The 16,389-nt window shown below is 46.2% G+C and overlaps 1 protein-coding gene across 1 annotated transcript in view; it reads left to right on the forward strand.

The window, feature by feature from the left end:
* The window catches only part of LOC120023222 (mitogen-activated protein kinase kinase kinase kinase 5-like), a 142,963-nt gene that overhangs the window by 25,926 nt on the left and 100,648 nt on the right, over window positions 1–16,389 (forward strand). Inside the window, exons 4-7 of the mRNA XM_038967263.1 lie at window positions 11,969–12,059; window positions 14,416–14,480; window positions 14,764–14,819; window positions 16,283–16,330. Of these exons, the coding sequence (XP_038823191.1) occupies window positions 11,969–12,059; window positions 14,416–14,480; window positions 14,764–14,819; window positions 16,283–16,330 (260 nt within the window). The remainder of the gene's footprint in view (window positions 1–11,968; window positions 12,060–14,415; window positions 14,481–14,763; window positions 14,820–16,282; window positions 16,331–16,389) is intronic.

Below are 16,389 nucleotides of genomic sequence, written 5' to 3' on the forward strand. Positions count from 1 at the left end.
AAGAGACTGGTCTGTCTAGTAGCAGCAGAGAGACTAGGGAAGTACAGGAGGAAAGAGACTGGTCTGTCTAGTAGCAGAGAGACTAGAGAAGTACAGGAGGAAGAGACTGGTCTGCCTAGTAGCAGCAGAGACTAGAGAAGTACAGGAGGAGAGAGACTGGTCCGTCTAGTAGCAGCAGAGACTAGAGAAGTACAGGAGGAGAGAGACTGGTCCGTCTAGTAGCAGCAGAGACTAGAGAAGTACAGGAGGAGAGAGACTGGTCCGTCTAGTAGCAGCAGAGACTAGAGAAGTACAGGAGGAGAGAGACTGGTCCGTCTAGTAGCAGCAGAGACTAGAGAAGTACAGGAGGAGAGAGACTGGTCCGTCTAGTAGCAGCAGAGACTAGAGAAGTACAGGAGGAGAGAGACTGGTCCGTCTAGTAGCAGCAGAGACTAGAGAAGTACAGGAGGAGAGAGACTGGTCCGTCTAGTAGCAGCAGAGACTAGAGAAGTACAGGAGGAGAGAGACTGGTCCGTCTAGTAGCAGCAGAGACTAGAGAAGTACAGGAGGAGAGAGACTGGTCCGTCTAGTAGCAGCAGAGACTAGAGAAGTACAGGAGGAGAGAGACTGGTCCGTCTAGTAGCAGCAGAGACTAGAGAAGTACAGGAGGAGAGAGACTGGTCCGTCTAGTAGCAGCAGAGACTAGAGAAGTACAGGAGGAGAGAGACTGGTCCGTCTAGTAGCAGCAGAGACTAGAGAAGTACAGTACCGCTGAAAGGATTTAAAGCTGGAGTTAAATTGAGCTTCGCCAAGCCAGGTGATTCTCAGAGAGAGAGAGAGAGCTATTTTAAAACGTGTTTGTTTCCCTAGCTAGCTAATTCTGATGGTGCACGGCACACACAGCTTTACATTTCTCTCACAGCTCTGTGAACGATACTTTCATTTAAATGGTTTGTATTATTGCTGCTAAGGAACACTAATATTGCTTGTGGTTGGTTATGTCGCCAGGCCAGTGCCACTTGCCTCCTTTTTGCTGTGGTCATGTGCTCTGGTCTGTGGGCTATATGAGAAGTATCAGTGGTTGGTCGATTTGGCTCTGTGTAGACATGTCTGTTGCGACAGACAGTCCTCAGGTCTGGCCCAAGAGGCACCCTATTCCCTTTATAGGGCACTACTTTTTGACCAGGGCTCTGGTCCAAGGTAAGGATTAGGATTCCGTTTTGGGTCACAGCCTCTTGCTACAGACAAATCCCTGTCTGCATGTCTGTCTTAAAGTCCAGAGGAGGATGTCCTGTCCTCACCTCCGTAGACTGGGCTGCCGCCTCTCTCTCTCTCTCTCTCTCTCTCTCTCTCTCTCTCTCTCTCTCTCTCTCTCTCTCTCTCTCTCTCTCTCTCTCTCTCTCTCTCTCTCTCTCTCACAGTAAGGGAGTATTTTATTTAGCATGATAGATTTGTGTTATGTCTGATCAAAATAACACAGCAGTAGCCATGGTATAATGCAGAGAATTGCAGGGACTTGGGCCTCCCGAGTGGTGCAGCGGTCTAAGGCACTACAGACCCGGGTTCGATCCCAGGCTGTGTCACAACCAGCCGTGACCGGGAGTTGTATAGGGCTTTGCACAATTGGCCCACCGTCGTCCGGGTTAGGGGGGGAGTTTGGTGGGGGGGGATTGGCTCATTGCTCTTTAGCGACTCCTTGTGGTGGGTCGGCCGCCTGCAGGCTTACTTCGTTCGTCAGTTGAACAGTGTTTCTCTCCGACACATTAGTGTGGCTGGCTTCCGGGTTCAGCGGGCGGGTGTTAAGAAGCGCGGTTTGGCCGGTCAACCTTCGCCTCTAACCGAGCCTGTTGCAGCGACGAGACAAGATTTGTAATTGGATATCATGAAATTGGGGAGAAAAGGCAGGTTAAAAAATATAAATAATTTCAGGGACTTAGCTTTAAAAATGCAAACATTTATCTACACAGCCAATACGGGCCCACCTCTTTACCTGTGTTGTGAATACGGGCCCACCTCTTTACCTGTGTGTTGTGAATACGGGCCCACCTCTTTACCTGTGTGTTGTGAATACGGGCCCAGCTCTTTACCTGTGTTGTGAATACGGGCCCACCTCTCCCTGTGTGTTGTGAATACGGGCCCACCTCTTTACCTGAGTGTTGTGAATACGGGCCCAGCTCTTTACCTGAGTGTTGTGAATACGGGCCCAGCTCTTTACCTGAGTGTTGTGAATACGGGCCCACCTCTTTACCTGTGTGTTGTGAATACGGGCCCAGCTCTTTACCTGTGTGTTGTGAATACGGGCCCACCTCTTTACCTGAGTGTTGTGAATACGGGCCCACCTCTTTACCTGAGTGTTGTGAATACGGGCCCACCTCTTTACCTGTGTGTTGTGAATACGGGCCCACCTCTTTACCTGAGTGTTGTGAATACGGGCCCACCTCTTTACCTGAGTGTTGTGAATACGGGCCCAGCTCTTTACCTGAGTGTTGTGAATACGGGCCCAGCTCTTTACCTGTGTGTTGTGAATACGGGCCCAGCTCTTTACCTGAGTGTTGTGAATACGGGCCCACCTCTTTACCTGAGTGTTGTGAATACGGGCCCACCTCTTTACCTGTGTGTTGTGAATACGGGCCCACCTCTTTACCTGTGTGTTGTGAATACGGGCCCACCTCTTTACCTGTGTGTTGTGAATACGGGCCCACCTCTTTACCTGAGTGTTGTGAATACGGGCCCAGCTCTTTACCTGAGTGTTGTGAATACGGGCCCACCTCTTTACCTGAGTGTTGTGAATACGGGCCCACCTCTTTACCTGAGTGTTGTGAATACGGGCCCACCTCTTTACCTGAGTGTTGTGAATACGGGCCCACCTCTTTACCTGTGTGTTGTGAATACGGGCCCAGCTCTTTACCTGTGTGTTGTGAATACGGGCCCACCTCTTTACCTGAGTGTTGTGAATACGGGCCCACCTCTTTACCTGTGTGTTGTGAATACGGGCCCACCTCTTTACCTGTGTGTTGTGAATACGGGCCCAGCTCTTTACCTGAGTGTTGTGAATACGGGCCCACCTCTTTACCTGTGTGTTGTGAATACGGGCCCACCTCTTTACCTGTGTGTTGTGAATACGGGCCCACCTCTTTACCTGTGTGTTGTGAATACGGGCCCACCTCTTTACCTGTGTGTTGTGAATACGGGCCCAGCTCTTTACCTGTGTGTTGTGAATACGGGCCCACCTCTTTACCTGAGTGTTGTGAATACGGGCCCACCTCTTTACCTGAGTGTTGTGAATACGGGCCCAGCTCTTTACCTGTGTGTTGTGAATACGGGCCCACCTCTTTACCTGTGTGTTGTGAATACGGGCCCACCTCTTTACCTGTGTGTTGTGAATACGGGCCCACCTCTTTACCTGTGTGTTGTGAATACGGGCCCACCTCTTTACCTGAGTGTTGTGAATACGGGCCCACCTCTTTACCTGTGTGTTGTGAATACGGGCCCACCTCTTTACCTGAGTGTTGTGAATACGGGCCCACCTCTTTACCTGTGTGTTGTGAATACGGGCCCACCTCTTTACCTGTGTGTTGTGAATACGGGCCCACCTCTTTACCTGTGTGTTGTGAATACGGGCCCAGCTCTTTACCTGTGTGTTGTGAATACGGGCCCACCTCTTTACCTGAGTGTTGTGAATACGGGCCCAGCTCTTTACCTGTGTGTTGTGAATACGGGCCCACCTCTTTACCTGTGTGTTGTGAATACGGGCCCAGCTCTTTACCTGAGTGTTGTGAATACGGGCCCACCTCTTTACCTGAGTGTTGTGAATACGGGCCCACCTCTTTACCTGTGTGTTGTGAATACGGGCCCACCTCTTTACCTGTGTGTTGTGAATACGGGCCCACCTCTTTACCTGTGTGTTGTGAATACGGGCCCAGCTCTTTACCTGTGTGTTGTGAATACGGGCCCACCTCTTTACCTGAGTGTTGTGAATACGGGCCCACCTCTTTACCTGAGTGTTGTGAATACGGGCCCACCTCTTTACCTGAGTGTTGTGAATACGGGCCCACCTCTTTACCTGAGTGTTGTGAATACGGGCCCACCTCTTTACCTGAGTGTTGTGAATACGGGCCCACCTCTTTACCTGTGTGTTGTGAATACGGGCCCAGCTCTTTACCTGAGTGTTGTGAATACGGGCCCACCTCTTTACCTGAGTGTTGTGAATACGGGCCCACCTCTTTACCTGTGTGTTGTGAATACGGGCCCACCTCTTTACCTGTGTGTTGTGAATACGGGCCCACCTCTTTACCTGAGTGTTGTGAATACGGGCCCACCTCTTTACCTGAGTGTTGTGAATACGGGCCCACCTCTTTACCTGAGTGTTGTGAATACGGGCCCACCTCTTTACCTGAGTGTTGTGAATACGGGCCCACCTCTTTACCTGAGTGTTGTGAATACGGGCCCACCTCTTTACCTGAGTGTTGTGAATACGGGCCCACCTCTTTACCTGAGTGTTGTGAATACGGGCCCAGCTCTTTACCTGAGTGTTGTGAATACGGGCCCACCTCTTTACCTGAGTGTCGTGAATACGGGCCCACCTCTTTACCTGTGTGTCGTGAATACGGGCCCACCTCTTTACCTGAGTGTTGTGAATACGGGCCCAGCTCTTTACCTGAGTGTTGTGAATACGGGCCCAGCTCTTTACCTGTGTGTTGTGAATACGGGCCCAGCTCTTTACCTGAGTGTTGTGAATACGGGCCCAGCTCTTTACCTGAGTGTTGTGAATACGGGCCCAGCTCTTTACCTGAGTGTTGTGAATACGGGCCCAGCTCTTTACCTGAGTGTTGTGAATACGGGCCCACCTCTTTACCTGAGTGTTGTGAATACGGGCCCACCTCTTTACCTGAGTGTTGTGAATACGGGCCCACCTCTTTACCTGAGTGTTGTGAATACGGGCCCAGCTCTTTACCTGAGTGTTGTGAATACGGGCCCACCTCTTTACCTGAGTGTTGTGAATACGGGCCCACCTCTTTACCTGAGTGTTGTGAATACGGGCCCAGCTCTTTACCTGAGTGTTGTGAATACGGGCCCACCTCTTTACCTGAGTGTTGTGAATACGGGCCCACCTCTTTACCTGAGTGTTGTGAATACGGGCCCAGCTCTTTACCTGAGTGTTGTGAATACGGGCCCACCTCTTTACCTGTGTTGTGAATACGGGCCCAGCTCTTTACCTGAGTGTTGTGAATACGGGCCCAGCTCTTTACCTGAGTGTTGTGAATACGGGCCCACCTCTTTACCTGTGTGTTGTGAATACGGGCCCACCTCTTTACCTGAGTGTTGTGAATACGGGCCCAGCTCTTTACCTGAGTGTTGTGAATACGGGCCCACCTCTTTACCTGAGTGTTGTGAATACGGGCCCACCTCTTTACCTGTGTTGTGAATACGGGCCCAGCTCTTTACCTGAGTGTTGTGAATACGGGCCCACCTCTTTACCTGAGTGTTGTGAATACGGGCCCACCTCTTTACCTGAGTGTTGTGAATACGGGCCCAGCTCTTTACCTGAGTGTTGTGAATACGGGCCCACCTCTTTACCTGAGTGTTGTGAATACGGGCCCACCTCTTTACCTGAGTGTTGTGAATACGGGCCCACCTCTTTACCTGAGTGTTGTGAATACGGGCCCAGCTCTTCACCTGAGTGTTGTGAATACGGGCCCACCTCTTTACCTGAGTGTTGTGAATACGGGCCCACCTCTTTACCTGAGTGTTGTGAATACGGGCCCACCTCTTTACCTGAGTGTTGTGAATACGGGCCCACCTCTTTACCTGAGTGTTGTGAATACGGGCCCACCTCTTTACCTGAGTGTTGTGAATACGGGCCCACCTCTTTACCTGAGTGTTGTGAATACGGGCCCACCTCTTTACCTGAGTGTTGTGAATACGGGCCCACCTCTTTACCTGAGTGTTGTGAATACGGGCCCAGCTCTTCACCTGAGTGTTGTGAATACGGGCCCACCTCTTTACCTGAGTGTTGTGAATACGGGCCCACCTCTTTACCTGAGTGTTGTGAATACGGGCCCACCTCTTTACCTGAGTGTTGTGAATACGGGCCCACCTCTTTACCTGAGTGTTGTGAATACGGGCCCACCTCTTTACCTGAGTGTTGTGAATACGGGCCCACCTCTTTACCTGAGTGTTGTGAATACGGGCCCACCTCTTTACCTGAGTGTTGTGAATACGGGCCCAGCTCTTTACCTGTGTGTTGTGAATACGGGCCCACCTCTTTACCTGTGTGTTGTGAATACGGGCCCACCTCTTTACCTGAGTGTTGTGAATACGGGCCCACCTCTTTACCTGAGTGTTGTGAATACGGGCCCACCTCTTCACCTGGGTGTTGTGAATACGGGCCCAGCTCTTTACCTGTGTGTTGTGAATACGGGCCCACCTCTTTACCTGAGTGTTGTGAATACGGGCCCACCTCTTTACCTGAGTGTTGTGAATACGGGCCCACCTCTTTACCTGTGTGTTGTGAATACGGGCCCACCTCTTTACCTGTGTGTTGTGAATACGGGCCCACCTCTTTACCTGTGTGTTGTGAATACGGGCCCACCTCTTTACCTGAGTGTTGTGAATACGGGCCCACCTCTTTACCTGAGTGTTGTGAATACGGGCCCACCTCTTTACCTGAGTGTTGTGAATACGGGCCCACCTCTTTACCTGAGTGTTGTGAATACGGGCCCACCTCTTTACCTGTGTGTTGTGAATACGGGCCCACCTCTTTACCTGTGTGTTGTGAATACGGGCCCAGCTCTTTACCTGAGTGTTGTGAATACGGGCCCAGCTCTTTACCTGTGTGTTGTGAATACGGGCCCACCTCTTTACCTGAGTGTTGTGAATACGGGCCCACCTCTTTACCTGAGTGTTGTGAATACGGGCCCACCTCTTTACCTGAGTGTTGTGAATACGGGCCCACCTCTTTACCTGTGTGTTGTGAATACGGGCCCACCTCTTTACCTGAGTGTTGTGAATACGGGCCCACCTCTTTACCTGAGTGTTGTAAATAGTGATTACCTATTGAGGGATTTACCTATTGAGGGATTTACCTATTGAGGGATTTACCAGCTAGGGCTGGGTGATATGGCCAAAATATCATATGGTATTTTTCAAATTTTGGACCGTATTTGATGTTTTTGATTAATAAAAGTTGTACATTTGCTTTATGAGTAGTGCGTGACCCCAGGGTGGCAACACATATATTCCAAATTACTTCAATGGGTCTTTCTCCATTCTGATTGGTTTATTCTGTTCAATTCAAGTTCTACCTAAAGTAATTTCCTGCATTTCCTGCACTCATTTGAGATTATTTCCACACTGCCACGATATGGGCAAAAATACTAGGCCTTATTTTTAACCAAATGTTGCAATTGCGATTTAGATCAAAACACTTGGGTGAACTTTTGGAATCATGGAAAGAGAATGTTTATTATAATTCTATATTTAGAATATAAATAATAGTGGGCACTTTGAATACAGTGGTGTTTGACATGGCAACGAATGAAGATGTAAGGGACGAGTTATTGTGACGGGTAGGAACCAAAGTGATGTCCCCTATAATTTTTGGCTACATTAAATCTTTATTCATATAGCCAACATATTCATGCTTCGCCTATTCCTCTTTGATTTAGAAGATACTGTTGCACAAACAACGTGCTGATATAGGCCTCCACCATCACTGGTATCAGGCTGCATTAGCTAGCTACGTTTGCTCTGACTCGCTAGTTAGCCAGCTAACTAGCGATTAGCATTAGTGGCTAACACGATTTAGCTTAACTTGCTAAGAAAAGACAAACTAGCTGTTTGCTGATGTAAGAAACACAAACTAATAGTGTAATTATAGATTCCTAGTGGATTTATATTAAGAAGCAAAGTGAAAATAACATCGTTGTCATCAACATTGTTGCATGTGCTGCATTGACCAGCAGACTGAACGCAAGTGTCTCGTCGTCAAGCAACAACTAATGCGCTCCTTGAGTGACTGGGTGGGACTAGGTCTGTGTGGAGAGGGAATGCTCAAGTTTATTTTATTTATTTGTATTTCACCATTATTTAACCAGGTAGGCTAGTTGAGAACAAGTTCTCATTTGCAACTGCGACCTGGCCAAGATAAAGCAAAGCAGTTCGACAATATAGCAATTAAACAGTGGAATGGAAGAATGTGCAAAAGATGAATGTGCAAGTTGCAGAGTAAACTTTAAAAATGGACGTTACACACGGCGTTATACAATTAACAAACCAAAACATTCAAATACCCTTATAGAAGGTAAAGTAAAAACCACAAATCGATCCGTGCATCAATACCGGTGTGTGTATATAGTAAAATACGGTATACCGCCCAGCCCTACATAGAGCCCCTCAAATATTCCTTAAGGTGAGGGCATGCTTGCTTGCTCTTCGCTAATGAGGCCAGTGTGTGTTAAGTCTTCGGTCTGTTGAGTGTAGAATATGATGGGCTCTGCTTTACTGAAGTTGTGAGACATTGCAAGCCAAGAAATTGCAAGATACAGCGTTCCATTGTGAGATACTGCTAATGATTGCCGATTTTTAGATAGGCCTAGTCCATGGTTCTGACTGTCTGCCTGGTGGCCGACCTGCCTATACTGTGCCCCTCGCTCTTCGTCCCTCGCTAGCTCGCTATGAAAGATGCAAGTGTTTGATTAGTTGCTGTACTTCCGAGAACACCGTCTCATCTGTTCCAAAAATATTGAGTCTTAGGTGTCGATTCCTGGCGGGGGGGGTGGTAGTAGTAGTAGTAGTAGTGGTGGTAGTAGTAGTGGTGGTGGTGGTGGTGGTGGTGGTAGTAGTAGTGGTGGCGGTGGTAGTAGTGGTGGCGGTGGTAGTAGTGGTGGTGGTGGTAGTAGTGGTGGTGGTAGTGGTGGTATTGGTAGTAGTAGTGGTGGTAGTGGTAGTAGTGGTGGCGGTGGTAGTAGTGGTGGCGGTGGTAGTAGTGGTGGTGGCGGCGGTAGTAGTGGTGGCGGTAGTAGTAGTGGTGGTAGTAGTGGTGGTATTGGTAGTAGTAGCGGGGGTATTGGTAGTAGTAGTAGTAGTAGTAGCAGTAGCAGCGGCGGTGGTAGTATTAGTAGTGGTGGTGTTAGTATTAGTATTGGCGGTAGTATTGGTGGTAGTATTAGTAGTGGTGGTGGTAGTATTGGTGGTAGTATTAGTAGTGGTGGCGGTAGTATTAGTAGTGATGGTGGTGGCGGTAGTATTGGTGGTAGTTTTAGTAGTGGTGGCGGTATTGGTGGTGGTAGTATTAGTAGTGGTGGTGGTAGTATTAGTAGTATCGGCGGTGGTAATATTGGTAGTATTGGTGGTAGTATTAGTAGTGGTGGTGGTGGTAGTATTAGTAGTGGTGGTGGTAGTGGTGGTGGTAGTATTAGTAGTAGTGGTGGTGGTAGTATTAGTAGTGGTGGTGGTAGTAGTGGTGGTGGTAGTATTAGTAGTAGTGGTGGTGGTAGTATTAGTAGTAGTGGTGGTGGTAGTATTAGTAGTAGTGGTGGTAGTAGTGGTGGTAGTGGTATTAGTAGTGGTGGTGGTAGTATTGGTGGTGGTGGCGGTAGTATTGGTGGTAGTTTTAGTAGTGGTGGTGGTAGTATTAGTAGTGGTGGCGGTGGTGGTAGTATTAGTAGTGGTGGCGGTATTGGTGGTGGTAGTATTAGTAGTGGTGGTGGTAGTATTAGTAGTGGTGGTGGTAGTATTAGTAGTGGTGGCGGTGGTGGTGGTAGTATTAGTAGAATCGGTGGTGGTAGTATTAGTAGTGGTGGCGGTAGTATTAGTAGTGATGGTGGTGGCGGTAGTATTGGTGGTAGTTTTAGTAGTGGTGGCGGTATTGGTGGTGGTAGTATTAGTAGTGGTGGTGGTAGTATTAGTAGTATCGGCGGTGGTAATATTGGTAGTATTGGTGGTAGTATTAGTAGTGGTAGTATTAGTAGTGGTGGTGGTGGTAGTATTAGTAGTGGTGGCGGTAGTGGTGGTGGTAGTATTAGTAGTGGTGGTGGTAGTATTGGTGGTGGTAGTATTAGTAGTATCGGTGGTGGTAGTATTAGTAGTATTGGTGGTGGTAGTGTTAGTAGTATTGGTGGTAATATTGTTGGTAGTAGTGGTGGTGGTAGTATTAGTAGTATTGGTGGTAGTAGTGGTGGTAGTGGTATTAGTAGTGGTGGTGGTAGTATTGGTGGTGGTGGCGGTAGTATTGGTGGTAGTTTTAGTAGTGGTGGTGGTAGTATTAGTAGTGGTGGCGGTGGTGGTAGTATTAGTAGTGGTGGTGGTAGTATTAGTAGTGGTGGTGGTAGTATTAGTAGTGGTGGTGGTAGTATTAGTAGTGGTGGCGGTGGTGGTGGTAGTATTAGTAGAATCGGTGGTGGTAGTATTAGTAGTGGTGGCGGTAGTATTAGTAGTATCGGCGGTGGTAATATTGGTAGTGGTGGTGGTAGTGGTGGTGGTAGTATTAGTAGTAGTGGTGGTGGTAGTATTAGTAGTAGTGGTGGTGGTAGTATTAGTAGTAGTGGTGGTGGTAGTATTAGTAGTAGTGGTGGTGGTAGTATTAGTAGTGGTGGTGGTAGTATTAGTAGTGGTGGTGGTAGTGGTGGTGGTAGTATTAGTAGTGGTGGTGGTGGTAGTATTAGTAGTGGTGGTGGTAGTATTAGTAGTGGTTGTGGTAGTATTAGTAGTGGTGGTGGTAGTATTAGTAGTGGTAGTGGTGGTGGTAGTATTAGTAGTGGTAGTATTAGTAGTGGTGGCGGTAGTATTGGGGGTAGTATTAGTAGTGGTAGTATTAGTAGTGGTGGCGGTGGTGGTAGTATTAGTAGTGGTGGTGGTAGTATTAGTAGTGGTGGTGGTAGTATTAGTAGTATCGGTGGTGGTAGTATTGGTGGTGGTAGTGTTAGTAATATTGGTGGTAATATTGGTAGTGGTGGCGGTAGTATTGGTGGTAGTATTAGTAGTGGTAGTATTAGTAGTGGTGGCAGTAGTGGTGGTGGTAGTATTAGTAGTGGTAGTATTAGTAGTGGTGGCGGTAGTGGTGGTGGTAGTATTAGTGGTGGTGGTGGTAGTATTAGTAGTGGTGGTGGTAGTATTGCTGGTGGTAGTATTAGTAGTATTGGTGGTGGTAGTGTTAGTAGTATTGGTGGTGGTAGTGTTAGTAGTATTGGTGGTAATATTGTTGGTAGTAGTGTTGGTGGTGGTGGTAGTATTGGTGGTAGTAGTGGTAGTATTAGTAGTGGTGGTGGTGGTGGTGGTAGTAGTGGTGGTGGTAGTATTAGTATTATTGGTGGTGGTAGTAGTAGTGGTGGTGGTAGTAGTGGTAGTATTAGTAGTGGTGGTGGTAGTAGTGGTGGTGGTAGTATTAGTATTATTGGTGGTAGTAGTGGTGGTGGTGGTGGTAACAGCAGTAGTAGTGCTTTATTCATTAGTAGCTACATACATACATTTATAGGACACCATTTTGTTAATTTTGTCTATATGCACAATGCAGTGTTATGCTACACTGTGGAAGTATTTTATCCATCCGGGCACATTGAAATGGAGTAAAATGTTCTGTGGTTTGGCAACGGAAGGGGAAAGATTTAGTGACTCATTCTGTCCAACGTGCTTTAACCTTTCCTCCGTTAATTAATATTAATATGGAGAGGAGGTTTATGCAGAATACCATCAGTCAAAGGAGAATGTGTGTCTGTCTCTCTGTCTCTGTCTCTCTCTCTCTCGTGTGTGTCTGTGTGTGTTGCGTGTCTCTCTCTCGTGTGTGTCTGTGTGTGTTGCGTGTCTCCCTCTCTCGTGTGTGTGTGTGTGTGTTGTCTGTGTGTGTCTCTTAACAAGGAACTTTGGTCCCAAATGAGGACCCAGCCGAGAAGAGATCAACATCGGACGAGCTTCTCCTTCACGTCTCTATGGATTAAAATGACCCCACGGGTGTGTTTTTCTGCGTCTGAGTTCTCTCATTCTCTGCTTCCAGGGGATGACTTCTCCATCATCCAGCAGGAGATCTTCATGGTGAAGGAATGCATGCACCACAACATAGTGGCCTACTTCGGGAGCTACCTCTGGTAAGAGCCTAGACCACACTGAATACCAGGGGCCCAGAGCTACCTCTGGTAAGAGCCAATACCACCCTCAATACCAGGGGCCCAGAGCTACCTCTGGTAAGAGCCTAGACCACACTCCAATACCAGGGGCCCAGAGCTACCTCTGGTAAGAGCCTAGACCACACTCAATACCAGGGGCCCAGAGCTACCTCTGGTAAGAGCCTAGACCACACTCCAATACCAGGGATATGTTACAAATGGCACTCTATTCCCTGTGTAGTGCACTACGTTTGACCCCTAGGGCCCAGAGCTCCCTCTGGTAAGGAGCAAGCCAACACTATATATACCATTGTAGCAGTCTGTGGCTGAGTGACTTGAGGAAGTGATAGTCTGTGGCTGAGTGACTTGAGGAAGTGATACTTGATATTTCCAGACCAGAGGTATTTTTAGAATGTAAAGGTAAGCTATAAGAAATGGTTTACTGTGCTACGCTTTAATAATGTAGTCTTCAGTACAGTCAGATCGGACATGTTTACTGTACAGGGAAAGGAGGGATACCTAGTCAGTTGTAAAGGGAAAGGAGGGATACCTAGTCAGTTGTAAAGGGAAAGGAGGGATACCTAGTCAGTTGTAAAGGGGGATACCTAGTCAGTTGTAAAGGGAAAGGAGGGATACCTAGTCAGTTGTAAAGGGAAAGGAGGGATACCTAGTCAGTTGTAAAGGGAAATGAGGGATACCTAGTCAGCTGTACAGGGAAAGGAGGGATACCTAGTCAGTTGTAAAGGGAAAGGAGGGATACCTAGTCAGTTGTAAAGGGAAAGGAGGGATACCTAGTCAGTTGTAAAGAGAAAGGAGGGATACCTAGTCAGTTGTAAAGGGAAATGAGGGATACCTAGTCAGTTGTAAAGGGAAAGGGGGATACCTAGTCAGTTGTAAAGGGAAAGGGGGATACCTAGTCAGTTGTAAAGGGGGGGATACCTAGTCAGTTGTAAAGGGAAAGGAGGGATACCTAGTCAGTTGTAAAGGGAAAGGAGGGATACCTAGGCAGTTGTAAAGGGAAAGGGGGATACCTAGTCAGTTGTAAAGGGAAAGGGGGATACCTAGTCAGTTGTACAGGGAAAGGAGGGATACCTAGTCAGTATAACTGAATGCCTTCAACTGAAATGTGTCTTTTGCATTTAACCCAACCCCTCTGAATCAGAGAGGGGGGTTGAGGGGCTGCCTTAATCGACATCTGTACTTCTCCGTCCTACATCACATCTAACAATAATCTTTGGGATGACTTGCGGATTGAATCGCTCTAGCAGCAATGTTGCCCTGCCAGTTATCTATTTCTCATAGTTGGCATCATCAGAGAAAATCTGATCTATTGTAGGGCCCTGTAAAATTCACGTTGATGAGAACGCGGACGGAATTAAGAAATCCAGACATTTAAAATGGAATTCAACAATGCATAAATATGTCCAAGATTATTATAAGACATGAACCAAATGCATCAGCGATTCTTCTTTTCCTTCAACTTTCTGAAGAGGCAACGTCACAGGAATGTCTGTCTGTCTGTGTGTGTTTTGTCTACTGCTTTGTGTAGCTGTTAGCGATGATGCTAATGTAATGAAAACAGTCTTATGGAAAAAGTTTCCCTGAACCTTCTCAATGAAATGTTAACTACAAAATAGACTTTGCCTACCTAGCAGAATGATATCATGTTTTTTTTTTTTGCTTCAATCCGGTGGCCATTTTGTTTTACATACTCTGCATTCATATGAGCACTACAGAAACATTGTTAACCAATCAATGGTCTCTGGCAGGTGTGCAGTTGAATACACCCAAAAATAAATACAAACGATTTTTCGGTATCCTGATGTGATTTTAAGCATTGTTGTGGACTTGGAACATTCAATTTTGTTTTTGTTTTTCAAAAAATGTGATTTTTGAGAGCGAAAACCTGGAAAAACTAAACGGAGAAAACAGAATTTAGGAGAAGAAAAAATTATATATTTATTATACGGCCCTAATATTGTTCTTGGTCATTTGTGTCTACGTTAGGCCATTCATGTTCTGCCAACTATTTAGCTGTGTATATTGTAAACCCTGGGGTTATTCGCTAGGAACCAAACAGTCTGAAACGGGGAAGGACCTACCTGAACTTGTCAAATAAGACACGCTAGTTTTCATTGCAACACGTTTTGCACTAATGAATACACCCTCTGTTTTACTGCTCCTAACTGCCTCCTGTGCTCCTAACTGCCCCCTAACTGCCCCCTAACTGCCCCCTAACTGCCCCCTAACTGCCCCCTAACTGCCCCCTAACTGCCCCCTAACTGCCCCCTAACTGCCTCGTGTGCTCCTAACTGTCTCCTCTCCCTCCCTGTATCAGCCGTGACAAGCTGTGGATCTGTATGGAGTACTGTGGGGGAGGATCTCTACAGGACATATATCATGGTGTGTTATCTGTCTCCTCTCTCTCTGTCTCCTCTCTCTCTTCGTGTCTTCTCTCTCTCGCATATCATCACAGTTATATTGTCAAATTATTGTCTGATTTATTACTTATAAATGATGGTTTATTTATTTCTTAAATGTTTCATCTCTCCCCCTATGGTATGATCACACTGTTTGCATAGATTACAGTTTACAGACAGAATCCTATCTGACAATTATAATAAACTATACAAATGGCCTTTTAGGGCAGCATAACCATCATGTTTGTCTGTTTTTAATTTCTCAGTGACGGGTCCCCTATCCGAGCTGCAGATAGCCTACGTCTGCAGAGAGACCATACAGGTGATTACACTTGGGGACAGTTTCCTTGACACAGATTTTGCCTACTCCTGGGGCCAGTCTCAGAGCAGGAGTACTGATTTTAAAGATCAGAGTTTTGCCTTTTCACGTCACAGTGAATGAGGTTACATGCATAGGGAGGCCCTGATCCTAGATCAGCACTCCTACTCAGAGACGATTGATACGTACAACCTCAGGACCTACAAACGAGGCTCAAACGGTATCTCTGTGTAAAGTGCTTTTTAAAGGAAAACTCCACCCCTAAAAACAATTTTTTGCTATTTGGTTTCATTAGTCCATTGTTGATATAATCCCAAAATGTTTTGCATGTCAGCAATATATATAACTTTCAAAATACAATAAAATACAGCTGGTATGATGCATTTTGCATCATATGATACATTTCTGTATTTTCAAAGTTATATATCTTGAAAACATGATTGCTGATATGCAAAACATTTTGGGATTAAATCAACAATGGACTAATGAATCAAATGGAAATGTCCTTAAAGTCCATAGCTGTGTTGGAATACCCATACTAACATACTGTATACTACATACTTAATGAGTATATACTATTAGTTAATTTTAGTATACTTTAAATGGAAAGTATCCTTTTAGTTGAGCGTACTAGCACTTCGCCTGTCTAACCCGGAAGTTGATGCTGTTGCTATGCAACTTCTTGCTAGCTTGTTAGCGTAGCTAACAAATTACTAGCTAGACATCTTACGGCTTCATCGACAATGTCTATTGAGAACGCACAACGACTTTACCAAATAGATAACTAAGAATGATATGAATGATCACGTTAATACACGTTGGGTAGTTAAATAGCATATAGTTAATATACTGCCAAGGTCAATGTATTACTAGTCAACTAACGCTAGTTAGCTAGCTAGCTAACGTACCGGGTGCATACAAGCAACTGCTCTAATGATATGCTATGCGGTTTGTAAGGCTAGCGTAGCTAACAAATTGTCAGCAAACAACGTGTCGCCTAACTTATTTGAAAAGTCGTTTACTTTATTACATTGCTCAATATTTTCTTAACATTTGTGAGCAATGAATTTGTTTCCGCTCTCGTCGGACTTTGGCTACATATTTTCATCAAATCTGAAAATGTTGTGAAGCCACGCCCATTTTCTGAAGAATTGCATTATGGGCCCTAAAACCACGTAAATAGTGTCCATTGCTTGTATACTTCATATTTTGGCGAATGTAGTACGACATCTGGGAACTTTTGGCATACTAACCATATCCATACTATGACCAATAAGCTTACTACATACTCAATTTACATCACAAATTGTGCAGTTAGTATGAGTATTTGAACACAGTTCAGGGCAGATCTAGGTTTAATCTGGGTCCATGAAACCGGCCCTTAAGGAAATTTAAACTTCTGGTTTGACTCCCAAGTTTGGCATTTCAACCAAGTCTCTAACATAGCTCTTTCTTTGTGTTCACAGGGTTTGGGATATCTACACTCCAGGGAAAAAATGCACCGTGACATCAAGGTATAGAGCCCCTATGTGGAGGTGTCATAATACCCATAAAACCTAGCACTCAAACAGTG

Source organism: Salvelinus namaycush, chromosome 28 (assembly GCF_016432855.1).
Source record: "Salvelinus namaycush isolate Seneca chromosome 28, SaNama_1.0, whole genome shotgun sequence".
Lineage (NCBI taxonomy): Eukaryota > Metazoa > Chordata > Actinopteri > Salmoniformes > Salmonidae > Salvelinus > Salvelinus namaycush.